Here is a 26,230-nt window from a genome sequence, read left to right as displayed (position 1 = left end):
CTTCACCTTTAAATAGTATGAGACCAAGAAAAAGATCATTCAATAACAGTGAGCAATTGAATAATAAGAAACTTAAAGTTGATATAAACTCAAGTATCGACAAAGACCTTGATATGATGGATTCATCTCCTTTGAAATCTCATAAAGTCAAAATGAACGATAGAGTGGAGGACGACATAGAGAGTTTAATGCAAGATGTTGAAAATTCACCAACTATGGTCAGAACTAAAGCAGAAATTGAAGAAAACAATGATATCGATAGTACGACAGATAATGCTGAACCAAAAAGCAACGTTGGTGACGACAGTGACGATGACGATATAGTGTATACAAGGAGAACTCTAAGGAGTGTCACGGCAAAAAGACAAATTAATTTCACATCCAAGAGTAATCCTGCAACATCTCCCTTCGTTACTGCTCCAGGTACACCACTAGCCAATATCAAAAACGTCGAGAAGAAACCAGTATATTCTTCAACGGCCCAAAATCTAACTTTCAGTTCAGCTAGATATACTAAAGATCAAATTGTGGATACCAAAACAGGCTCATTCCAATTTTTCTGGTTAGATTTCACTGAAGTGAACAATACATTGGTTTTATTTGGTAAGGCAAAAACTTTAGATGGCTCCTTTATCTCAGCCATGGTTCAAATAAATGGTCTCTGTAGAGAATTATATTTTTTACCAAGAGAAAATAATACTCCAGAAGAAATTCATGAAGAAATTGTTCCATTATTATTGGAAAAATATGGTCTTGATAATATTAGGGCCAAGCCAGAGAAAAAAAAATATGCTTTTGAATTACCAGATATACCACATGAGGCTAACTATTTGAAAGTCTTAATGCCATTTAATACTCCGAAGAGTAGTAATGATTTGATTCCACCAGATTTATCAAGTGATACATTTAGTCATGTTTTCGGTGGGAACACAAATATTTTTGAAGCCTTTGTAGTTCAGAATAAAATTATGGGGCCATGCTGGTTAGAAATTAAAGATGGCGATTTTACAGCACTTCAAAATGCGTCTCATTGTAGTATTGAAGTTGCTGTTAATAAACCTCAAAATGTTATTCCCTTGGATATTAAGACAATTCCAGATTTGAAGTCAATATCTTTGTCCTTGCAAACAATGATGAACCCTAAAGCAAATAAACAAGAAATCGTCTCCATAACAATGTCAATCTTCAATCGAATATCACTTGATTCTCCTATTCCAGAAGGTTTGAAACCAGATTCTATTATCACTTTACTTAGACCACCACAAGGTACTTCATTCCCATTGGGGTTGGCTGCATTAGCGAAACAAAAATTGAATGGTAACCTTAGGTTATTTAATGATGAAAAAACATTACTACAATGTTTTTGTGCGTTAATGAAAGTAAATGATGCTGACGTATTAATTGGCCATCGTTTAGATAGTGTATATTTAGATGTTTTGGTTCATAGAATTTATGATTTGAAAATCCCTACTTTCAGTACAATTGGTCGTCGTTCTAAGAAAACTTGGCCAGAGAGGTTTGGCAAGGGTACTTCTGGTATGAATCATTTTTACATTCGTGATTTATTTGCTGGTAGATTATTATGTGATATTGGCAATGAAATGGGTCAATCTTTGACTCCTAAATGTCAAAGCTGGGATTTATCTGAAATGTATCAAGTCACCTGTGATGGTAATCATAAACCTTTAGATATTAATTATCAAAATCCACAATATCAAGATGATACCAATTTATTAACAATGGCACTTCAGGAAAATATTACCAACTCACTTATTACAGCTGAAATATCCTTTAGAATCCAAATGCTATCATTAACTAAACAATTAACGAACTTAGCTGGTAACGCATGGGCTCAAACTTTAGGCGGTACTAGGGCCGGTAGAAATGAATATATTTTATTACATGAATTCACTAGAAACGGTTTTATTGTACCTGATAAGGAAACCAATAAAATGAGAACCCAAAGGCAAAGAAAGCAAATGGGAGATCAACAAGATGGTGACGCTCCAGTTTCCTCCAAAAAAGCTAAATATCAAGGTGGGTTAGTTTTCGAACCAGAAAAGGGACTTCACAAAAACTATATCTTGGTCATGGATTTCAATTCTTTATATCCATCCATTATTCAGGAGTATAATATTTGTTTCACTACTGTGGAAAGAAATCAAGATGATATTGATGAACTTCCCGAGGTACCTTCCTCTGATATTGCACAAGGTGTCTTACCACGATTATTGGCTAATTTAGTGGATCGTCGTCGTGAAGTTAAGAAAATTATGAAGACTGAAACAGATCCACATAAGAAGATTCAATGTGATATTAGACAACAAGCTTTGAAATTAACTGCTAATTCCATGTATGGTTGTTTAGGTTACGTGAATAGTAGATTCTATGCTAAACCGCTTGCCATGCTTGTCACAAATAAAGGTAGAGAAATTTTAATGAATACTAGACAATTGGCTGAAAGTATGAATTTACTCGTTGTTTATGGTGATACAGATTCTGTTATGATTGATACTGGTTGTGATACATACGCTGACGCAATTAAAATTGGTAATGATTTCAAAAAACTGGTTAATGAACGCTATAAATTACTAGAAATTGATATTGATAATGTGTTCAAGAGATTACTACTACATGCTAAGAAAAAATATGCTGCTTTGAATGTGACATTAAATAAGGACGGTTCTGAACGTTTAACTTTAGAGGTGAAAGGTTTAGATATGAAACGTCGTGAATTTTGCCCATTATCTAAGGATGTGTCTACCCATGTTTTGAACACAATTCTCTCAGATAAAGATCCTGAAGCTGCATTACAAGAAATATATGGTTACCTCGAAGATATAAGAAATAAAATGGAAAACAATGAAATCAGAGTTGATAAATATAAGATTAATATGAAATTATCAAAGGATCCACAAGCATACCCTGGTGGTAAAAATATGCCAGCCGTCCAGGTTGCCCTCAAGATGCGTAAAGCTGGTAGAGTTGTCAAAGCTGGTTCTGTCATTACGTTCGTAATAACAAAAGGAAAACAAGAAGAAGGAAAAGAGGACGAGAAACTCAGCCCTGCTGATAGAGCTTTCGCATTGAATGAAGTTATGGTGAAAAGTAACAAGTTGATTCCTGATGCTGAATATTATCTAGAGAAACAAATCTTTTCACCAGTGGAAAGACTATTAGAAAGAATAGAAAGTTTCGATGTCGTGAGATTAAGTGAAGCTTTGGGTCTGGATAGTAAGAAATATTTAAGAAGAAACGACAATATAAACTCTAACAATATCGATGCTCTGCAACCTTTAGAAACAACCATCTCTGATATGGAAAGATTTAAAGATGCTACTACTTTAGATTTACACTGTCCAAATTGTTCCAGTGAATTTCCATTTGGTGGTATTGTTCCATCGAATCATTATTTGATGTGTTATAATGGTCTTCAATGTAAGAATTGTGAGAAAATATTTAGCACCATTCAATTAACATCACAACTAGAAAGCTCGATACGTTCACACATATCGCTCTACTATGCTGGATGGTTAATATGTGATGACATCACCTGCGGTAACGTAACAAGACAGATATCTGTCTTTGGTAAACGTTGTCTCAATGACGGTTGCACGGGTGTGATGAGATACAGATACACAGATAAACAATTGTATAACCAACTACTTTATTTTGATTCTTTGTTCGATAGAGAGAAAAACAAGAACCAAGAAATCAAACCATTATACCATGAAGGAGATCCAGATTTCCCAACGGAAAAACTAAATGATTCCTCAATCCGTGCATTAAGTGAACAAAATAGGGAATTATTCGAGGTTAATCGAGGAGTGGTACAGAAATACTTGAGTGATTGTGGTCGTCGTTATGTTGATATGGGCAGCATATTCGAGTTTATGGCATAAAAATGATGTAATATTCTGAGAGTAGCATTGGTTAAATAAAGGTCTTATTTCTCTTTACACATAGATTTCTTTTGTATTTTATTACCTATAATATTAAGACATAATTGAATGTTACTGCTTTTCTATTTAGCATGTTACAACGCTCTAGACCTATAATAGATTAGCTACGGTTTCAGAACAGTAACTTATCAAATGGTTTTTGGAAACTTTTTCTCTCTAGCCATAAGGAAAACTGTTGTGTGACGCTATCAAATAATAGGTGAAGCTGTAATGTTGACGAATTCTCCGATAAGGCTTATCTGCTTCGAGAATCTATAAAGTTATATGCACCATTCGAGAGAAATAATATCCAATGCACTTCAGTGCAACTGATTTATTTGATCCTGCACAATGAATACAAGTATATACCTTTGGACTTTCTTGATATTATCTACACTACCCAAAAGTGATTTTGTATATTTTCAAAAATTCGAGATAAAAGCGACTATTCATTATTGACAAATAAAAGCGTAGATATATCTAACCAAAAGAACGTTTGTCCGTAACAGTAAAGGCTGACTATATTGTCATCGAAATCTAACGCATATTAAAGATGGAAAACAATAGTACATCAGATGCGAGACGAAGCTCAGGTATCTCCAGAGATATCAGGATACCCTGCCGGAAATTATCAACCGCCAATGGTTCGAGTTCATTTAGTCGGAAAGGTTCAATGGCACAGTCATTGAGACCAAGTTTGCAGAAGAGCGTTGATTCGCATGTTATGATTGACATAAGATCTCCAAATTTTAAAATGAATGAGTCTGGCAATGAAGATGATATTATACATAGCTTAAGAGCAAGTTATCTCACCGATCATTTCCAACAAGATCAAAATGTAACTCCTTCTGATCCATCTAAGAGAGGTGTTAGTTCACCAAGTGTCTATTTGACACCCTCTGAGAAAATATCAAATATTGATGGGCATATCGACAGCGTAGATGATCATAACATCGGCAAGATTGGTGCTGATATAACACGAGACATATATAAGATTGCAACAAGCAACAACTGTAAAAATAATATAATGGTCAAATCTACCGAAGATATAGTTCTAGCGATGGAAAATAAAAGAAGACAATCCACTGCCAGTGGATTGAATGTACCAGGTGGATTTAGACGGGAGTTTATTGTTAATAAAGTAAGGCAAGAACAGCAACAACAAAACCATTTGAGGCCAACATCATCTAACTTTTCAATAAACTCTGATGCTTTATCCGATGGAGCTGAAAATTTTGATAAAATTCCATTCTTAACGAGAAATTTCTTAGAATTTCTCTATATATACGGTCATTTCGCTGGTGAATCATTTGAAGATGATTTTTTACAAGATGATAACGAATATCTACTGTCGACGACGGAAAGAACTCCTTTATTGCCTTCCCAAAGTAGATTATCGAAAGCTGCAATTCATTCAGCAAGAGGTACCACTTCCACAGCAAAGACCTTTCTATTATTGTTGAAATCCTTTATGGGTACTGGTATACTGTTTCTTCCTGCCGCATTCCATAATGGTGGGTTGTTATTCTCAATCATTATGTTGTTTTTCTTTGGTATCTATTCGTATTGGTGTTACTATATCTTAACAAAGGCAAAAGTAGCCACAGGGCAATCTTCATTTGGTGATATAGGATTGAAATTATATGGTCCTTCTATGAAATTTATCATTCTTTTTTCATTGGTATTAACACAATTAGGGTTTTCAGCAGCATATATGATATTCACCGCCAAGAACTTGAATGCATTTTGTCAGAATTTCTTCCTTTTGGAAGATATAAATTTTATTTACCTAATGGGTTTCCAATTATTTTTTTCATCCCATTATCATTTGTCAAGGAAAGTTTCTAAACTTTCATTACCTTCATTAATTGCCAATGTCTTCGTCATGACAGGATTAGCAATCGTTTTATTCTTCTTAGTTAGGCATCTATTCCTAGAATTACATTTGCATCCTGCAGCGGGAGTGATACCAGGTTTAAATTCAGATCGCTGGACAATGTTTATTGGTACAGCAATTTTTGCATTTGAAGGAATTGGGCTAATTATTCCAATACAAGATTCAATGAAAAATCCAGAAAAATTCCCGTTAGTGTTAGGATTCGTGTTGATAGCAGCTACATTTCTCTTTATTACTATTGCCTCCATTGGCTACCTATCATATGGTTCTAGCACAGAGGTTGTCATTTTATTGAATTTACCACAAGATAGTATATTTGTCATTTCCATTCAATTATTTTATTCCTTGGCTATTATGTTATCTACACCATTACAAATGTTTCCAGCGATTAAGATAATAGAAAATAAAGTGTTTCCTAGATTTACGAAAATATACGTGGAAGGGGATGGTGATAGATGTGATGTTGAATTTAGATTAAATTCTGGGAAGGCAAATTGGAAAGTGAAATGGCTCAAAAATTTTGTCAGATCGATCATTGTTTCATTCGTCATTATATTTGCATATTATGAAGTGGATAATTTAGATAAAGTTGTTTCTTTAATTGGTTCATTCGCTTGCATACCTTTGGTTTATATTTATCCTCCACTACTGCACCTTCGAAGTCGAAGTCGAAGTCAGTCACCATCGGGTGACCCTTCGAAATGGAAACTAGTACTGGATCATATTCTAGTGGTATTCGGAGGTATCAGTATGATATATACATCATATCAAAGTATGTTTGGAACGTAAATATGGTGCATAAGCTGCAAGCTTGGTCGTACAGGCCAAGGGATACTAATGAGATCTTATATATGAAAGATTCGTTTATGTAAAAGTAAGTTTTCTAGACGTCGTAAAAGTAAGACCTTTGAATGTATTATAATATAGTATAATATAATTTATCTAATAATTATCCTATAGTAACCTGGATTGATAGTATTTCCATTTATTTATTGTGCGGCGTGGAAATAAGTTATTTATTGTTTCGGCTTCCCGAGCGTTATATATAAAATCCAGAAATTAACCAACCAGATAAATTAGAACTTAATAACATCATCATTTCTAATTACTTTCTCGAAGTCAAGCTAACACTACAACAAAAAGGATATACCAAAATATGGAAGTATTATATAATACACTACCACATAGGATTGATAAATCCAAATTTTATTATTGTCCTCCGTCACAAGTAGTCCCAACGAAGGAAAACATTAAATTTGATCTACATGGATATTTTAAGGGATTAACGGATATTAACTGTACAACTTTACCAGAAGGAAACCGAATAATTGAACTAGATGGCTTAACTAAATGGTTCACAAACAGAAGGCGTAGTATAATACAAGTGGATAATTTTTGTCATAGGAGATGGGAATTATGCGAAGGATTCGTTAAAAGCAAATATTACCTTACAAAGGATTATTTATCGTATAATATATTCAACAATGAAGAAGAAAATAAAAACCAATTAGTTCCAGGGTCTGTGTTGGCACTGGAAGCTGCGTTTGCTGGGATGATTGTGAGCAATAAAAAGAATTGGGGGTTCAAGAATAAACTATTCCATAGAAATCAAAGTTTGGTTGGGAAAGTTACTACTAGTTTACCATCAAGATTAATTTTACCATGGGTTCTTGCAGGGTATACTTTATCAGTATGCATCCCTGTTACTTGGAAGAATTTCAAAAAATCGATTAGGCAGGAACCTTCAAATACCATTCAGAAAATTGATGACTTTAACTCACGAATCAAGGGGAAATTATCATTGAATAACGATCAAATAGCATCTCGAATAAACAAGTTCTTACAAACTGGCGTAAGACATACAAGAATGTATCTATTTGAAAAGCTCTATGAATGATGGAACAAATTCTTGAAGGTCCCGGCAACAGAAAGAGCATGTATATATAAAGTATAGTAGTTGTCTATATACCTCCTGAGTCCGACGATAGCTACAAATATGAGACGTAAGTATATGTATGTAGACTATTCCTCACTATCAATATTCCTCCTTAAACACAAAAAGAAAAAAAATAACTAATTCGATTTAAACCTTATTTCAATGCCTTCAATAACCAACTTGGTGCTGTATTTCGCTCAATTCTTACCAATTTTGTGTCAAATGCCTCTATTAACAACTCGACAAGGATTCTCCCACCTCTACTACCTGTAAACCTTCTATATTCCTCCGAGACGCTTGCCAAATTCCATCCCATTATCCTTCTGAGACATCCAATAACAGTCCCCGTCCTATGTCTCCCCATACCGCAACAAACCAATAACGGATAATTATCTTGATTCACTATAGTTTGTAAAGCATTTATTATAGAATGTTCAGTTAATCCATCCCATGGATTATCATCCTCTCCACCATCCGGATTAATAGCAGCAAACTGCAACTCAATCTCATGAGCATCACAAAACTCTAACAACGTATCTTGAGGTTCTTCATTAGCGAGCCATATTATAGTTTTCAAATTCAAATTCAAAAGGAAGGGGAAATTAACAGGTGATGGTTGTCCCGATCTATATAAAAATCTTTCAACAGGACAAAAATTCAATGGTGGGACTATACGTTCTTCTGGAGCATGAGATACGTGAACTTGTTCCTTACCGCTCTCAGTTTCTTCATTGATATATATGTTATTGTCATCTTCTTCTTCGTACTCTTCTTCTTCTTCTACTTCTGTCTCTACTGCGCATATGTTACCTCTGTTGTCCTGGTTGGTGAGACTGCTTATTATTAAGTCAGCTGAAATGGTATTTACTTCGTCATTTTGAGACGACGCGATGTCATGGGTAGGTTTCAGAATACTCATTGCTTTGTGTATAGTCTTAGCAGTATGAGATTAGCTAGGGACTTTTGCTTTGCTATGCTATATGAATACTCATCATCTCATGTTCTTTTTCACTTGTGTATATTTTATTTCATTCTCACATTATGTTTAGAGTAAAGTCTGCTTTCATATTCCTACAGCGCAGTGAAATTTAACGAACAAAAACAGGACGTGGTCTCTTTCCTTAACAAAAGCAATAAAAGTATAACCGATTTCCAGAGAGAATATATCTTAGAAGAAGGCTAGGGTTATTAGTAGTTGAAATATATTCCTTAGCAATCGTGTCTAAAAATTATAGAAACGGACAAGGAAAGAATGGGCTCTAAAAATACCACTGAAATGAAGGAGAAGAAGGAATCTAATAAGGCCGCTACATCAACCGCTTCGGCTACTTCAGCAAAGACTCAATACATCGCCAAGGATTTCCAAGAAGCATATACTACTTCCATGAAATCTTACTGGGATCAAATCGCAAGTAATAACAAATTAAAATTAATTGATCTATTTTGTGCCTTCTTAGTAGTCGTTGGTATCATTCAATTCGCATTCGTATGTCTAATTAGAGATAATTACCCATTCAATGCTTTCTTAGCTGGATTTATAATATGTGTGGGTCAATTTGTTTTGTTGATTAGTTTAAGATTGCAATTGTTGAATCCATTTGAAGGTATTCCTAAGAACAGAGCATTCGGTGAATTTGTATTGGCAAGTTTGATACTACACTTCATTTGTATTCATTTCATCAATTGATTTTTTACTGGGAATAAATTTCATGAAGGAAAAACCGTCTCTGTATGATGGATTTTCACAATCAAATGATATGGAAATATATATCAAAGAGAGTATGTAGTTTGAAACTAGTCTTAACAATTCATAATTCCCTAAATTAACCATACATATATAAAAATAAAAATAATATTAAAGTATTAATTCGTTATATACGACATATCGTACAAGAAAAACGTCCTTATTTATTTCCCTAATTCTTTTTTACATTCATCACAATACCATTTACCATTAGGTAATGTTTTCAATCCAATACATGGTAAATGGAACCATTCTAATTTACAATCAGGTCCATCACAACCCACCATTTCACCATATGCTATTTGATTACAATAACAATATAAAGGTTCACCGTTTTCATTATATTTGGGTAGAGCAGCAATCGATACTGTAGTGGTGGCGTTAGATTTCTTGACTTTACCCCCTCCTGTTGTTGTTGTCGTCGTCGTTGAAGATGCTGCTGTCGTATTTGTTGTATTGGGCGTGGTAGTAATATTATTTGCTCTTCTCTTACGTTTCCTAGTTTCACCGCCATTAGCTGTCGAAGTATCATTGTTAGTAGATGTATTATTTCTTTTCCTAGGATTTGTATTCTGAGGAGTATCAGCTCTAGAATTATTTGTGTTGGTATTATTTGCACGTTCAGCACTACCACCTTTTTCCGTAACATTTTTCTTATTTGCAGCCATAGCTTCTCTACGTGACTCACTCTTTAATGCCTGTGATGATTTACTATTGGTCTTATTTTCAATCTTGTCCATTAATTCATTATGTAAATGCATAGCAGGATGATTATTCACACCCAATCTTAACGTTTCAGGTATTTCACCATTTTTCAACGCAACTTCGTAAGCCAGTTCCATCCTTGTAGTCATTTTCTTTAATGATTCCAACATAATTGAAGAGACATGCATTTTCTCCTCTAAAGATGGCATTAATTCTTCAAATAATTCATTTATATCTCTCAATTTATTACCTTTGGTTTCATTCTTCATAACACCTGATTTAGCATTTTTCTTCTTCTTCTTCTCTCTTAAAAATGAATCAATGTTTGAATTCAAAAGTGGCATGGAATGAACACATTTAGCATCTATCTCATGTAAAAGTGTCAAGTATCTTGATGTTTGGACGGGGAATTCTTCAAGAACATCCGCTATATCATTCAAACCGGGATACAAGTTTGCTGCTCTATTCATCGTGTAAGGAGTAGTTTTGTCGTCGTTTACTCTTGTGTGTCTTACTGATAAACTAGATTCATAAGGAACAACACCTTCTGTCTCTATTATTTATTATCTCAATAATTTTTCATTCTTAAACCTTTAAACGTTTACGGTTTTAATCAATTGGTATTATTCTTCCATGGTTGATATGAGTCCTCATGCTTATCTTATAACAATGTCCTGGACTCTTACCGCCTCTAAAAATAACTAAACGTGGTTGTTTGGCCGAGCGGTCTAAGGCGCCTGATTCAAGGAAAATCAAAATATCTTTGACTGTAGAAAACTACAGGAACACTCAGGTATCGTAAGATGCAAGAGTTCGAATCTCTTAGCAACCAATTAATTTTTTTTAGAGGTTTTCATTTCGCAAATTAAAACGATTCGAGATTAGGCTTGTTATTTCTTTTTGTTGCAGAGATTTATAACTTATAAATATATTTAAATACATGTGCGTTTTAAGCGTTATTACATACGTTGTTGCACTAGATTCTCGCTGATTCTGAACCGAAACATATATTGCGCTACGTACGTATATTTCTGTCATTTATCCTCTTTTTTGTCCATATTTTCCTATATTTATGTATGACTAGACTACAATGACGGAGTTTCTGCGTTTTTTAAATATATATATAGATATATTGTTAGTTGGAAAAGATATCGTTTAAATTATATTTGAATTTTTTTGCCTTTAAAGTAGAAACTTAAAAAGAGGTAAAAGTTTATTTATGTTCTTATATTTTATATTATATTAAGAATATGTTAAAATTTAGTGAGTTTCACTTGGGATTTCGAAAACAATTTGCTTACCAGTCAATTTGTTGTAGACAGCTTGGAAAGATTCCAATTTGTAATCAATTTGTTGAACATCCTTAGAATCTAACAAAACTTTTTGAATCTTGTTACCACCAACTAAGTATCTGACTCTCTTACCGACAATTTCAGTTGGGAAAACCATGTCTTCCAAGATTTTGTCATGGACAGAAGTCAAAGTTCTAGATCTTGGTCTCTTTTGAGTTTGTCTAGAGGTTCTACCTGGCTTTGGTAAGATTCTTCTTTCAGCCAAGAAGATAACGTGACGGTCTGGGAATTTCTTTTCCAATTCACGGGTCAACTTGGTTTGAACCTTGTGGTAGGCAGCTAAAGATGGGACTGGAACAAAGACAGTCAAAGCCTTCTTACCACCAGCAACATCGATCTGTTATAATAAAAAAATCACAATGAAAAAGTGAGGAATATTAGTTTGTTAGTAAAATTTTGCAATTAACAATGTTAATTATTGGTAAATGTTTTCAATAACGACTTTCGTGTTTGTCAGCTTCTTATTAAATTTTTCATTTCTTACTGTATACGCATGTCGTTCCTGGATAGTTCCTGTGTAGCTTTTCGGTTATTAATGTATTGTTTTGTTCACATACATAACTTATAGTTTTTTTTTCTTTTCAATCAGTTCATTTTTCAACATATACAGATTGGTGAGATCATATATTTTCATTTTGGTCATCCTTCTAGTAGCAGAGCTAATTTCTATGGACATGATCTTCTTTGGGTCAAATTCATAATATTTTTTCTCAGGACATTTAAATCTCTTAACACGTCAAATCATTATTGTTTCCTTTTCAAACATTTAACCACTTGTAATTTAAAATATAAAGGGACTTTTAAAAAAACATACTTCTCTGATGGATTTGATTTGTAAAGGTCTCAATTCAGCCTTCAATTCTGGGGAAGAGTTTTCCAAATCGATAAAAGCTTGGGCAACTTGTAATTCCAATTCAGATGGAGCTTGAGACAAAATCTTAGCTTGAGCGGAGGACATTTTGTTTTAATACGGGTTTCCTTAGCTGTTCTTGACGGTTTCCTTTTTCTTCCCTTTCTTTTTAAAGATTCAATAATCTTATTTATTTTAAGTCACTTTTTGATATTATTGAGAGCCTTCTAAGAGATCTCCATAATTAGGCAAGCCTCCACTAGGACGAGAGGGTGTTAGACAGGAGGATCTTTGTCGGCGTCCCAAGTGGAGGTCTGTTGTAGGCAGAACAACTCGATAGATTCTGAGGCTAGACTTCGGCAAGGTCCCTTCCACCGCGGCTAGACTGACTTTATCCTCCATATTGTCTTTTCTTGGGACAATCAGTGGGAATTTTTTAGAGAGGGGATTTTGGGTATGTACGGGTGTTAACGGTCTTGCCATTTCGGAGGGCGAATGAATAGCAACAATCAACTCCGCGATCTGAAAAATTGAAAAAATAAAAACGTCAAATCATGAATGCACAACAATTTTATTTAATAATCTAATATGTGCATAGACTACTACATATAAAATATGGTATGTAGTACTATTAAGGCCCGTAAGTAGAAGAAAGCCATTGGATATGACTAAAAGCTTAGTTTTTTTTCTTTTAATATACAAGGCTTATAAATAAAAATGCTAAATGTTTTTGGTAGCATACAAATAATATATAGAGGGGAGGCAGAAATAGATGATAGGTTCATATTCCAATTTGAACCTTTAAGAAATAAGTAACTAAAAATGGCATACTTATAGCCATCAAAGGATATTGAATTAGTAAGAAGAAGGAAACACATTCCATTTGAATAGGTTGTACCACATCAGGAGGAGTATAACTTGCGGTAAAATAAATCAACGTAGTCATTGTAGGTAAATCCCAACTTAATGCGATTATGAAAAGTAACATCTTATCATCTTTCCAATTACACCAACCTGCCTTCACTAATCTATCACACCAAAGGACACCAAATATTGGCATGATACATTGTCTTAAGAATACCAATACGCAAGCAGATTTCCAAAATCCTGGGTATAATTTACCTAGTTTCAATCTACCCAAAGTGGCACCTAATAAGATTAATCCGAATGGGACAGATGCAGCTCCAACGTATGCGGTGAAATCCATTAGGAAACTTAAGGCTGGTTGTTGATCAGGAGCTTGATTGATTATAGGTGTCGTTGGTGTTGTGACGAATAATGCCTTTACCCATGGTATGAAGGCAATTGTGAGTGATAAAATGACCGCAATGGAGCATGGTCTTAAACAATTCTTTAGAAAAAAGACTAATAATGGTGTTAGGGGAAATTTTTGAATCCATTTAGGTAATGATGTACCTGATTCACTGATATCGTTTCTACTTACTGTTGCGTCAGAGGTTAAAATCTTTGTTAGATTAGATGATCGTACACGTTGTAACATTGTTTGTGATTCAATGGGAGTTTGATCTTGAATTGATGGTGTTGGGTTCCCATATTGATCAACGTTGGAATATTCACGTATTAGGTCATTCATATTTTGTAAGGGTAAACTTCTCATATCAAGTGATCTTATTGGTCTCAATTGTGTACCACTTGTTATACTACTATCTGTGAGTTGTTGTGTAAGGCTACTATTATTTTGTGTAAATGCTATTGGTTGACTTCTTTGTCTTGTGGATGATAAATTAGGGTTATTCATAGTATTATTATTGTTATTGTTATTAATATCTGAAGGTATGGTATCAGGGATGGAAGGTATGGAAGATATTGAGGATTCGATTGTATGTAAACTATTATTTGTAGTTGTAGTTGTACTACTTTCTTGTGTTAGAACACTTTCTTCATCACCGTCCATATGTTTTGAATTTCCATTGAGTAGACCTAAATCATTGGTTTCATTCATGGGTTCGTGTTTAGAAGATCCAATTGCTGTATTATTGTTGACATCCAAATCATCTTGTTGAATAGAAGATGCACTCTTGGAAAGTGTACTACTCTCATTACTAGTATGATTTGAAATTTGCTTCTCCCTCTCGTCTCCTAGTGAACAAACCACAGGATGGTTACTTCCATTCGAATTATTCGTTGTCGAGTCTTGTAAAGAGGGCATAGTTGACGAATGTATTTCATCCTGGGTGATTTGACTTTCTTCATCTTTATATTCGAAATCCATTTCGATCAATCGGAACCCACCAAGGTTAAACAAACAAACTAAGAACATGGCTAAAAAGATAATGACAGACGCTACTCCCTTCTCACCTTCATCTGGACTGAAAATGAAACCTTGATCCATTGTTTGTAAATATGCGATTGGTAAATCACTAATATTGGGGAACATCCCACCTGCTAATATTCCGCCATTCCATTGTTTCGGGACCCATAATAATCTCCTCACTAGGTATGCGAAGAAGACACCTGTACCGAAGATCAACAATGATGTTAGACAGATTATCCCTACTGATTTTATATCATTACCTTCGATATTTGCTACTATTTTATTGAACGCTAAACATGGTAATAGGACTGTTAGGACTATGTCTGATATTGTTCTTGTTGCTTCGACTGTTAAGATGGCAGATTTTGCAAGGAGGAACCCTACACCGATGATTAGGTATATTTTTATTATTGGTTTTACAGAGGACCAGATTGCTTGTCCTACTGAGATTGACATATTTGCTCCTGGAGTGGTTTGGTATGTTATAGTATTACGGTGATGGGCAAAAGGATACTTTTCTAATTTTTTGTAGTGCAAAATTCCTAATATAATAGTGTGAGTGTTTTCTGATGCATTATTTTGATTTGTGATTACTGTAATTTCTTTCTAATTAAGTTGAGTTATATTTCATAACATATCAGGGATCTATATATATATATATCTATATCTATATCTATATCTACATCTACATCTACATCTACCCTTACTGTATATCCTTTACTGAGTGGAAGCTATATATAGAATATAGAATATGGACACAGGGACGGCTTCCCAGGAGATGCGGCTGAGCCTAAACAAAAAAAAAAGATACACAATGCCAAAAGGAAACGGAAAACCCTCCCCGTCTCTGTCTCTGTCTCTGTCTCCGGTTTCCGGTTTCCGGTTTACGGTTTCCGTACTACGTCCGTCCGTCCATATCTGTGAGGAGACAACCCGTGATGAGACATCCCTCGCGTCGTTGTCACAAGTCAGCTATTATATATGTGAGCAGGCCTGGGACGGATAGGATTTCTGGTCTACCTAAGGGAATTTGGGCCTACCCTACCTTTTTTTAATCCCCGCCAAATTCTTCAACCCAATCCTAATCCTATCCTAACCCAATGTCTATCCTAATCCAATCCATTTTTTTATTATATAATTTATGAGAAAATACTATAAAAATCATATTATACGACTACTATTTTTCAATTTTTTTTTTCAATCCATGCCCCAATCCATGGCCAGAATAGACCAACCCTGTTCTCAATCCATAATATTTGATTTCTACCCTACCTTTTTTTCAACATTTTCACGCCCAATCCTTGCTTTTTCAATCCATTAATCCTAATCCGTCCCAGGCCTGTATGTGGGGTCTATTATGGGGACTTAATGGCGGAACGCTTTTTTACTTGGAAACTGCCGGTTCGTTCTAATATATAACCCATGTCACGTGCATATTATTGTGTGAGTCAACGAACATAAGTAGTTTTCGATCAGCCCATTTTCAATTAAACCGCTGTGTGGAATATATAAATGGATCCAAAGTAATAAGATAGAAGATTAGAGAGACTCTCCTTGCATATATAAATAAACTGAATAACAGAGTACCGAACAACAAAGAGATATAGTGAATCAACATATATACGCTACTACATAACGACAAAAATATCAATGCAAACAACCTGAGAACTCAAGAGCACACTGATAACTCTCAGGTAGAGTAACAGAAGCAGAGGCCCCCCCCATGGTTCTAGCGCAGCCACACCATCACAATTATGCTGCTTAATTTGGCCTCCTCCTCTTGTAGAATATTAGTATATATATATATAAACAATAGAACTACATACTGTACCACCGCTGAAATGTAAATAATAACAAGCGAGGTATCCGTATAGCACCCGAGGGTAGAAAAAAAATGTCCGCCGGGTTAGAAGGAAGAAAGGAAATTAACGGTATACACCTTTAAGAAAGCTATAAAGAAAGGATGGATGGATGGCTGCGGATCTTATATCCTTGGGTAGTACAAATAGTGGGCTCTAGTCTTGAAACAAGCAATAGAACAATCGAATGGGAAATAACTACACAGTCTTTACCATAGCATAAACTTAATTTGTATCTTTTTAATGAAACATTGATATCCTGAAAACAAGATACAGGAAAAAGAAAATTACACATCGCTAACTGGAAGGAAAAAAAAAGGCTCCCTTTTCCATTGATTGGATTCCAAAAATTCCTCGTATTATTTAACATATATTCTCAAAAAAATTATCGGAATAATTAAGATACCCATTGTCGGTTTGTTACCACCTCTAATTACAAATAGTATTTATGTACTACCACTTCAAACGAAAAGATCTATATCATTACAGAAATTGAAACCGAATCGTTATAAAAAATTGAAGAGGAACAAAAATAACACAATGGATAATACACATCGTGATAAAGAGGAAGATGCAGGAATAGTACGAAATAATAGCGAAACAACAACAACGATGAATAAACGTCAAAGATTTTATAACCTTATGAAGAATACAAGAGAAGTCTATATTCCAAACTTAAAATCAACAATATCACAACAATTTGAATCAGCAACAAATGTTAATGACTCATTGAGGAATGGTCTTACTTCACCTTCTCTATCTACTACTACTAGTAATAATAATAATAATGCTGTTACTACACAACAATTATGGCCAAAAGATCTGAAATTTCAATGTTATCCCACATACACTACATGGAATTATCAAATACAATCATTACAAACATTCATAAGATTCAATGTATATACTCCGGGAAATCAAGCAAGTAGGAAAAATAGATTCATTTTGAAATTATGTGGACAATATTTGAAAACTAATAACAATAATATTAACAATTCAATAGCGATCAACAACAACAAAAATAATACTAACAATGAAGAAGAAGAAGATAATGATGACTTGACTATAAACTCCCAACCTTCATATACACCTACACCTCAACCACTACCACTAACAGGGACTATAACTACACGAGAGAATAATATCAATAATGCACCCATGGATGAAGTACAAGTATTGCAAAAAAGAATTTCAGGGTTCTTCGCTAGAAGAATTATAGGTATCCCACTAACAATAGAATTAATCGGAAATGACCCTCAAAGAGATTATTTGAAATTACATGAAATAACAGATCAATCAGGAAACATTAGACAAAAAAAGAAGTTACCAACTAAATTCAATCCTAGGAACATTATCATCTCAATTGATAATATTCCTGCAGCAGCACCAACAATAACAACAACAACAACAAGTAAGGATGAACCACTCAAAATAGAGTATCCAATCAATCTAATTAAACAAGGAGGTATCGGATTAATAAGTGATATTGATGATACAATTAAACATACAGGTATCACAGGAGATAGAAGATCAATGTTTAGAAACGTCTTCATACACGATATAAAATCATGGCTAATTGATGGGATGCCATTATGGTATAACACTTTGAGAGATATTAAAAATGCGGACTTCTTTTATGTATCAAATTCACCATTACAAATGTTCCCCATCTTACAGGAGTTCATTACGGGGAATTATCCTGATGGTCCATTATTTTTAAAACAATATTCAGGGAATTTCTTAGCAAGTTTAATGACTTCAAGCGCAAATAGGAAATTACAACCAATAACTAATATCTTGAATGATTTCCCAAAGAAAAAATTTATACTAGTGGGTGATTCAGGTGAAATGGATTTTGAAGCTTATATTTCCATTGCAATGACTTTCCCTGAACAAATCGCAGGTATTTATATTCGATGTTGTAGTAATTCATTAAGCGATTCTGGTGAAAGATCACATGAAGAAAAAGTTATGAATGATATAAATGATATACTGAAGGAGAATTATCATCCTAAACCAGGGAAAACATTAAAAAAGGACACAAAAATATCTGAATCCACAAATAACAACATCAGTCCTCCTCGTAGGTCAAGTCCATTAATACCGCCTGTAGTTCCATCAAGGAAAAATATTGAATTGTCCCCTAAACAAAAGGAAATGATACAGCTGTCAAGAAGAGGACCAAACAATATCATTACAACAAATGATAATAATAATAATAATAATAATAATAATAATACAAGACCGGCAAGTTCAAAACTGAGATCTCGGCCACCACCACCACCTATCCCAACACCAAGAAATACATCATCATCCTCAGAGGCAGCATTGAATGTAACGATATCAAATACTAGTACCAATGGTAGCTCACTCTCGTCATCGTCATCTTTTTTATCGTCATCGTCATCGATTGAAGAATCTGGATATCAATTGCCATCAAGTCAAGATGATTATGGTAATTTTCAAACCACCACCACCACCACGGCAACCGGATTTGTTGATACCAAGGCAGAAAATTGGAAACGTCGTGTATGCGTCGGAATTGAAAAATTGAATAACCTTCATGATCATGATACTATGGGAAATAATACGGATAATTTTATAAAACCTAAATTGTTATTCTTTATGGAACCAGGTGTTGCTTTGGAGGTTTGTCTTCAAGGTACAAAGGATATAGAGTGAAAAAATTCCACCGATAATGATAAAAACTTGTGATAGAAAAACGTTTATGTAAACATATATATATATATATACCTACTACTAACCTGATAGGATGTATGTGTTTTTTTTCATTTTTTTAGGGAAGAAGGTGTTGTAATATCAACTTGTATAGATATTGTACATTCTAGGCTTTGTGAAGTTCTTTTTGGTTTGCAGATATATATATATTGAAAGCTGAGTGTGGATATTATTATGGCGATAATGCTTTTTTCTGTTTTTCTGTTTTCTGTTTTGTTTTGTGCTCTCAAGCAGTTATTGGAGAGGGAGAAGACGATTTTGCAATTTCAAAAGTTGGATTTGAACCATCACCATAATCTTTAATAGCTTGATCATCTTTATGGTCAGCTTCTCTTAATGCATCGGTGAATTCAGTCAAATCCCATGCAGAACCTTTGTCCTCACTAGTTTCATTCGTCTTGGTGTTATCATTATCATTATCATTATTATCGTCATTATCATTAGCGTAATAACTATTATCTAACATCATTTTTTGAACAATTTCACGACCTGATAATTTCTTCTTTAATTTATTTTCTTCATTAATCCTTTCAATGATATGATTCTGTTTCCAAACAGCGAAATTTTCCATGGAAATTGGAGTCAATTTAGATTTATCAATTTTACCTAATAATCTTTCTCTCTCTGTTTCAATAAATTCTTCTAATGTAATCTTTGGTTGATTCTCTAGAGCTTCTCTTTCCAATCTTTTCTGTTCTGCTGTTTTCAAAACGAAACCCTCTGGTAACGAATGCCTATACATACATTTGTCCCCATTATTTGGACAAATCCAAAACCATCCGTATTTCCCGTTTTCAACTGCATCAATGAAAAATTTACAAACTTTATCTGTAGTAGTCTTTGGATTCCCATGTTTAGACATGATAACGTTTCTCAATTTTTCTTCATCCCAATTATCCATAGTATCATTTTCCTTTTCATTTCTAACATCTTGATATAAATCCTTCTTCTCAACTCTTCTACCCACATTCAAATCATGAGAGAATTTACAATTCTTCCCCTTATTACAATTCCCCATCTTAAACATTACACAAAGGACAGTCTTAGGATCTACACCAGCTCTAATACGTTGATCCATAGCTGGATTAAACAAAGCTCTTTTTTCAGCTTCAGCAGCTTCTTTAAGACGTTTCTCTTCTAATTTTTTCTGTCTCATTTCCTCCTTTTTAGGATCCATAGAAGTAGATTGTACTTGTTTAATATATTTCTGTACTTTCGTGGATCTATTCTTATTCTTCATACCGAAGGTTTTGTCCACGTTATCCTTCTTCTTCCCCTCTTGCTTTTGCTGTTGCTTCTTCTTTGGTGGCATCTTTGAATGTATGTATGTATGTCTGTGTGTCTGTGTGTCTGTGTGTCTGTGTGTCTGTGTGTCTGTGTGTCTGTGTGTCCGTGTGCTGTTTGTATGTATTGTATTGGATCCACTTATTATGTTTAGCAGTTCATGTAGCTTATGAGATGTGCCACTTAAATAAATGATCTGTCCTTAGATGTGTATTTGTCAACTAATTTCAGATAACTAACTATACCTAGTTGTAATTGCAAGCTCATCGAGTTTTACAATTTACTACAAGACTTTAACTAACTGTTCAATATTAATAATATTTTTTTTTTCTAAAATCTTCAATAACTCCGTGTGCAGTGATGTATCCGTGACAAAACCATGGATACCCTGGGGAAATTATCCCGACCAGTTGGCGCCTATCGAGCCTCTCATTCCCGATCTCTCTGTGCAGTCCACCCAGACACCCATCCACTGGTTAACAGTTTTTTACAGTTCATTGCTTGATAGCAGATTCGTTTGCTTGTTTGTCTGTTTGCTTGTCTGTATCGTGTAAGTTAAGTTAAGTTATAGTTGTATAGTGTAGAGACATACAAACAGATACCACACTTGATAATAAGACAAGATATCTATTACTCGTCTGCTACTGATCAGTCAGATCTCTATACTAAAACGAGACCTTACCATAGTCTTCATTAAGAACCATCCTCTCGCAAAACGAAAGAGAGGAAAGAGAGAACGAGAGAGATATACACTCAGTGACTACGTCTACTAGCAATAAGAAAAGAAATACTATATAAACATATCCAAGAGAATGCCGCCTTCATCAAGGAATAAGAAGAAGAAGAGTAAATCCAAAAATCAACAGAAAAAGGCTCATGATCACCATCATACTACGTCGACGCAGAATACAGATACTTTATGCTCCACTTTGCCCTCCAATATTGAAACAGAAATTTATGACCAAAATGAAGAATATCCAACTTCACGAGTCATTAAAAGAGCTCCCAATGGTGATGTCGTAGTACAATCCTTACATCAGAACGATAATAATATTGATACTGATCCTCATCATTATCAGCATCAGCATCAGCATCAGCATCAGCTTCAGCTTCATAATACCAATAACAACAACAAGAAAAGTAAGAAAAAATCGAAAAATAATAATAACAATAATAATAGCAATGAGGACACCAGTAGCAAGAACAAGAATAATAAATCATCCATGGCATTCACGTTAGACTCTCATTGGGAGTCATTATCTCCAAATGAAAAGAAATCAATCTTAAGAATAGAAAAAAATGAAGTATTTAACGTAATCAAAAGATATCAAAATGATCATTCATGTTCTTGTACTGTATGTGGTAGACGTCATTTGGCTATGGATCAAGAAATGGAAAGAATCTATAACATATTGTACGATATAGATAAGATTAAAGATCCGGAAATTAACCCAATTAAATTCCATTTGGGGATCATAAAGGAACTACAAATATCTAAAAAACAACAACAGCAGCAACAATTACAGTCGCAGCAGCCGTCACCACATGAAAATGAAATACATAATCAATCAATAGAACATCATGAACAACCGACACATAACGAAGATTCATTACAAGATGAAGTACGTCATTTCAAAAATTTTAAAAAACATCAATTACAATTATTGCAAGAACAGCAACAACATCAGCAACAACAACTAGATGAAAGCGACAATCATGAGGAACAATTAAGAACAAAATATTTAGAATTTACAAAGGCATTCGTCACATCACACCCGAAAATAGCCCAAGATTACGTAGAAAAATTACTCCAGTATCCAACAATGAAAGCAATAACAGATGATCTGATTAAAAACACTGACATATCCACCACAAATGGGAAAAATTTCGTGACAGCTTTACAAAATTTCGTAATGGAAAATACCACCACCACATCTTCTTCATCTGACCCAACCACATCATCCTCGGATTCTTCTTCTTCTTCTTCAAACTCAATGATTCAAGACCCAAGAGAATTCACAACCATGCTACATAACGGCACCCCATTAACATCAAAAGAATATTTTGACCTTCAAAGAAACATAGCAGAAAGAATGACCTCTTCATACGATTCCAAAAGACATAAATTCAATGAAGTTTCCCCCTTAGAAAAGGAATTATTCACCCGTTTCATGTTCGGTAATGATAGGAAGGAATTCGGAGAATTAGTAATGAATTCATTTAGAAATAAATTCGATAAGGAATTCGGTGGGACTTCCATTAGTGCTTCTCTTGCGGCAGCTGCTGCAGCTGCAACCGCGTCCATTACTCAGTCTCATTCTCATTCTCATTCTCAAACGATGCAGCAGCAGCAGGATGAAGAATATATGTATTATGATGATGATGATGATGATGGTGAATCCAACGATGAGGAAAGTGATTTGATATCAGAATATGAAGAAGATCAAAGTGAATACTACGAAGAACAGGAAGAGGAAGACGAAGAGGAAGAATATGAAAGGGATGAAGAATCATATGCGTTGCATGAATGTAATGATCGTAATCATCAACATCAACATCAACATTTTAGTGATGAAGAAGAATTAGAACGTGCACTGGAACAACATATGCTATCTCATGATGATCATACACATGATCATGCATATGATCATGTCCAAGATGAGGAACATGTTGAAGCTGAAATACATGGTCATCATATGCATCGTCATCATATGCATCATCAACATCAACATCAGCATCGCCATGGGCTTATTGAACATGATGAACCTATCGATCATGGTCATGAAGATGAAATCGAAGACGAGATTGAAGATGAGGTAGAAGATGAAGATGAAGATGAAGATGAAGGCGAAGATGAGCATGAACATGAACATGAAAATGAAGAAGAGGACGAAGATGAAGACGAAGATGAAGAAGAGGAGGAGTATGATAGTGGTATCGATGAGGAAGATCGTCTTGAGGAAGGTAGGAAATTAATTCAAATTGCCATTACGAAATTGTTACAGGGTAGAATTATGGCATCATATCATGAAAAACAAGCTGAAAATAATCGTTTGAAATTATTGAAAGAATTAGAAGATGAAAAATTGAAACAGAAGGAAAAAGAAGAGAAAAAACAAAAAAAGAGAGAAAAGGAAAAGGAAAAGAAAAGACAATTACAATTAGCTAAAGAAGAAGAAAGACGTAAGAAAATTTTAGAACTTGAAGGACAAAAAAGAGAAAATGAAAGGAAAGAACAAGAAAGACGTGAACTGCAAAGAAAGAAAGTTGAAGAAGCGAAAAGAAAGAAAGACGAGGAGAAAAAGAGAAAATTACAAGAGCAACGTCGTAGAGAAGAACAACAAGAACAACAAAGGAGATTAAAGGAGGAACAAAGACAGAAGAAGGAAGTAGAAAAGAAAGAAAAGGAAGAACAGAAACGTTTGAAAGAGGAATTGCAAGAGAAAGCGAGAAAAGATGAAATAGAACGACAAAGACGTTTAAAGCAAGTGGAAGAAGCAAATAAGAAGGAAAAAGAAAGGCAACAAAAATTGAAAGAAAAAGCATCGCAACAACAAGCAAAATCTAAAAGTTCAAAAAGTAACGCACTTCCGCCAACGGCATTCACAGGGCCGATTGTTTTAAGTCAAACTTCTCCTCAAAATGTATCTTCATCCAGTTCTACAAAAGATGTAAACACTACTATTCAAGCTTCAAATTTTCGAATTGCTAACAACACTTCCATTTCCACTGGATATCAATCAGTTTCAGACGATATTCTGCAAATCGTCAATGCTGCAACAGCTTCAAATTCAAAATCTGTGTCACCATCACATCTAAATGATTTAGTGAATCCTCTTCATAATAACAAATTATCAACGGAAACATTGAAAAAGCAGGATTCCGATTTCGAGACATTGAAACCACAATTACCAACAAATGGTATGTTCGCGCCCAATATCTCCTCGCAACAAGGGCAGATGTCATTTGATAATATATATTCCATGCATCCGATGCCATCACAAATGCAGCAGCAACAGCAACAGCAACCTTTCCAAATGCACCAAATGTCGGGCCCATTAGGATTGATACCTCAGTCGTATGCCTTGCCAAACTGGAATTCTGTAATGAATCATCCCCAACAACAACAGCAACAGCAGCAATCGATATTGAATGCAATGCAAACATCAGGTAATGATATGTCAGCTCAAACTTATTTACAACCACAATCACATTCACAATCACAACAACACAACCCAACAACCTTCCCGCCAGTAGGAGAAAATCATAGAAAATCATTTGCTGATGAACTGCAATCATTGACAAACATATTGTCGTCTGCTGGTATAGATGATCCAAATTTTGTTCCAACCGCTTCAGCTTCTACATCTTCTGGCTTCAAACAAACTTCGTTATGGAATACAACTGCAACACCTAATACCGCTAGTACCCAGCTAGAAATAAACCATCCCTTAACTCCTGCATCAACATCGTCAAACCTAACCGATGTAAACACATTACCTTCCATGCAAAATATGAATTCTTCACTGTCTCACAGAAGTTCAATTTGGGGGTCTGCCACACCTGCTATGAACAATAGTTTGAATACACATTCATCAGGAATTGCTACAACGAATATACTACTCGATAGTGTTTCATCTTCACATGGATTGGGAATAATGCCACCCAGCATCAGAAATGATATTCATGTTGATACACCATCACAACTTGCTGGTATTCCACAGAATAGTGAATCCCCAAGCTTCTTAACTTCTAATATTTGGAATAGTTCATTCCCTAATAGTGGAATATCTAAAAGCACTACCGCTCCGGGAGCTGGTGTAACTACATCTTCATTATTAGATCCACAGGCGTATTCCACTGTAAGAAGTAATAATGGTTCAAACCTTTTTGAAAACATTTATAATAACTATTTGATGATTGCAGGAAGAGATTTAACTACCCAGTACGTTTCGATCGATATCCTATATCAAAATCTACTGGGCGAAGGATTAGACTATCCATCATTAATTAAGGCATTATGGGACATGCGTATTACATATAATGCAGATTTATTACCCAACAATACAGGCTTAGCTACACATGTTAAAATGTTGGGTCCCCAACAACGTATGGCAAGGCAATCTTCAAGTTTGTTGAATAGTATTGGTTTCAATTTGGGTACTAATAGTGCAACAGGTGGGAACATAGATCCTTTCAATCAAGGACCATTAATGATGGATTTGAATGCAAACAATACTATATCATCATCCAATACTACAAGTACATCATCGCAGTCAGCAAATGGAATACCATCTAATGTTTAAAACGGCCTTGTTTATAGAAATATCATCCGCTTACATGAATATATATTATATTACTACTATATTAAGTTCTATTAAATTTTTGTCACATCGATATTTAGTATTATTCTAACTAGACGTTAACAAGATCATATTATATCTATTGTATTGCCTTCCCAGTGTTTCTTCAGCAACAGCCTTTGTTCTTCTTTCTACGTAGGCATTTTTCTTTCTCGGGCCTTACCTATAAATTGTCGTAAAAAGGTGAAAAAAGCTTGACGTTATAAGAATCCATCTACGTACAAATATGTAAAGGAGGCTTATGTTATGCCACTTCCAAAATAACTTGATCCAGAAGAAGCAGAA

The 26,230-nt window shown here is 34.6% G+C and overlaps 11 protein-coding genes and 1 non-coding gene across 12 annotated transcripts; 7 read left to right on the top strand and 5 right to left on the bottom strand.

Moving 5' to 3' along the window:
* Positions 1 to 17: 17 nt before the first annotated feature.
* On the top strand, positions 18 to 3,902 carry POL1 (DNA-directed DNA polymerase alpha catalytic subunit POL1; the record flags this gene model as incomplete). The annotated part of the gene is made up of 1 exon (XM_003670780.1): positions 18 to 3,902. One exon carries the CDS (start codon positions 18 to 20, stop codon positions 3,900 to 3,902), a length of 3,885 nt encoding a protein of 1,294 aa, XP_003670828.1.
* Positions 3,903 to 4,494: 592 nt separating this feature from the next.
* AVT4 (Avt4p) lies at positions 4,495 to 6,627 on the top strand (the record flags this gene model as incomplete). Its single annotated transcript, XM_003670779.1, has 1 exon — positions 4,495 to 6,627. One exon carries the CDS (start codon positions 4,495 to 4,497, stop codon positions 6,625 to 6,627), a length of 2,133 nt encoding a protein of 710 aa, XP_003670827.1.
* Positions 6,628 to 6,994: 367 nt separating this feature from the next.
* On the top strand, positions 6,995 to 7,735 carry MIC27 (Mic27p; the record flags this gene model as incomplete). Its single annotated transcript, XM_003670778.1, has 1 exon — positions 6,995 to 7,735. One exon carries the CDS (start codon positions 6,995 to 6,997, stop codon positions 7,733 to 7,735), a length of 741 nt encoding a protein of 246 aa, XP_003670826.1.
* Positions 7,736 to 7,928: 193 nt separating this feature from the next.
* OCA1 (putative tyrosine protein phosphatase OCA1) lies at positions 7,929 to 8,693 on the bottom strand (the record flags this gene model as incomplete). The annotated part of the gene is made up of 1 exon (XM_003670777.1): positions 7,929 to 8,693. One exon carries the CDS (start codon positions 8,691 to 8,693, stop codon positions 7,929 to 7,931), a length of 765 nt encoding a protein of 254 aa, XP_003670825.1.
* Positions 8,694 to 9,026: 333 nt separating this feature from the next.
* On the top strand, positions 9,027 to 9,461 carry OST2 (dolichyl-diphosphooligosaccharide-protein glycotransferase; the record flags this gene model as incomplete). Its single annotated transcript, XM_003670776.1, has 1 exon — positions 9,027 to 9,461. The coding sequence occupies one exon, from the start codon at positions 9,027 to 9,029 to the stop codon at positions 9,459 to 9,461; it is 435 nt and encodes a 144-aa protein (XP_003670824.1).
* Positions 9,462 to 9,682: 221 nt separating this feature from the next.
* On the bottom strand, positions 9,683 to 10,693 carry PHO23 (Pho23p; the record flags this gene model as incomplete). Its single annotated transcript, XM_003670775.1, has 1 exon — positions 9,683 to 10,693. The coding sequence occupies one exon, from the start codon at positions 10,691 to 10,693 to the stop codon at positions 9,683 to 9,685; it is 1,011 nt and encodes a 336-aa protein (XP_003670823.1).
* Positions 10,694 to 10,970: 277 nt separating this feature from the next.
* On the top strand, positions 10,971 to 11,055 carry NDAI0Ftrna5L. Its single transcript is given in 2 exon segments — positions 10,971 to 11,055; positions 11,011 to 11,055. It is a non-coding gene; the product is annotated as a tRNA-Leu (tRNA).
* A 428-nt stretch (positions 11,056 to 11,483) lies between these two features.
* RPS7B (40S ribosomal eS7 domain-containing protein) lies at positions 11,484 to 11,672 on the bottom strand (the record flags this gene model as incomplete). The annotated part of the gene is made up of 1 exon (XM_003670774.1): positions 11,484 to 11,672. The coding sequence occupies one exon, from the start codon at positions 11,670 to 11,672 to the stop codon at positions 11,484 to 11,486; it is 189 nt and encodes a 62-aa protein (XP_003670822.1).
* A 1,534-nt stretch (positions 11,673 to 13,206) lies between these two features.
* NDAI0F02600 (uncharacterized protein) lies at positions 13,207 to 15,156 on the bottom strand (the record flags this gene model as incomplete). The annotated part of the gene is made up of 1 exon (XM_003670773.1): positions 13,207 to 15,156. The coding sequence occupies one exon, from the start codon at positions 15,154 to 15,156 to the stop codon at positions 13,207 to 13,209; it is 1,950 nt and encodes a 649-aa protein (XP_003670821.1).
* Positions 15,157 to 17,099: 1,943 nt separating this feature from the next.
* Positions 17,100 to 19,241, top strand: APP1 (phosphatidate phosphatase APP1; the record flags this gene model as incomplete). Its single annotated transcript, XM_003670772.1, has 1 exon — positions 17,100 to 19,241. The coding sequence occupies one exon, from the start codon at positions 17,100 to 17,102 to the stop codon at positions 19,239 to 19,241; it is 2,142 nt and encodes a 713-aa protein (XP_003670820.1).
* Positions 19,242 to 19,524: 283 nt separating this feature from the next.
* Positions 19,525 to 20,610, bottom strand: TMA46 (translation machinery-associated protein TMA46; the record flags this gene model as incomplete). Its single annotated transcript, XM_003670771.1, has 1 exon — positions 19,525 to 20,610. The coding sequence occupies one exon, from the start codon at positions 20,608 to 20,610 to the stop codon at positions 19,525 to 19,527; it is 1,086 nt and encodes a 361-aa protein (XP_003670819.1).
* A 784-nt stretch (positions 20,611 to 21,394) lies between these two features.
* Positions 21,395 to 25,888, top strand: NST1 (Nst1p; the record flags this gene model as incomplete). The annotated part of the gene is made up of 1 exon (XM_003670770.1): positions 21,395 to 25,888. One exon carries the CDS (start codon positions 21,395 to 21,397, stop codon positions 25,886 to 25,888), a length of 4,494 nt encoding a protein of 1,497 aa, XP_003670818.1.
* Between the last annotated feature and the right edge of the window lie 342 nt (positions 25,889 to 26,230).

The sequence above is a fragment of the Naumovozyma dairenensis genome, chromosome 6 (assembly GCF_000227115.2).
Source record: "Naumovozyma dairenensis CBS 421 chromosome 6, complete genome".
Taxonomy (NCBI): domain Eukaryota; kingdom Fungi; phylum Ascomycota; class Saccharomycetes; order Saccharomycetales; family Saccharomycetaceae; genus Naumovozyma; species Naumovozyma dairenensis.
This window is presented reverse-complemented; position numbering and strand designations above follow the sequence as displayed.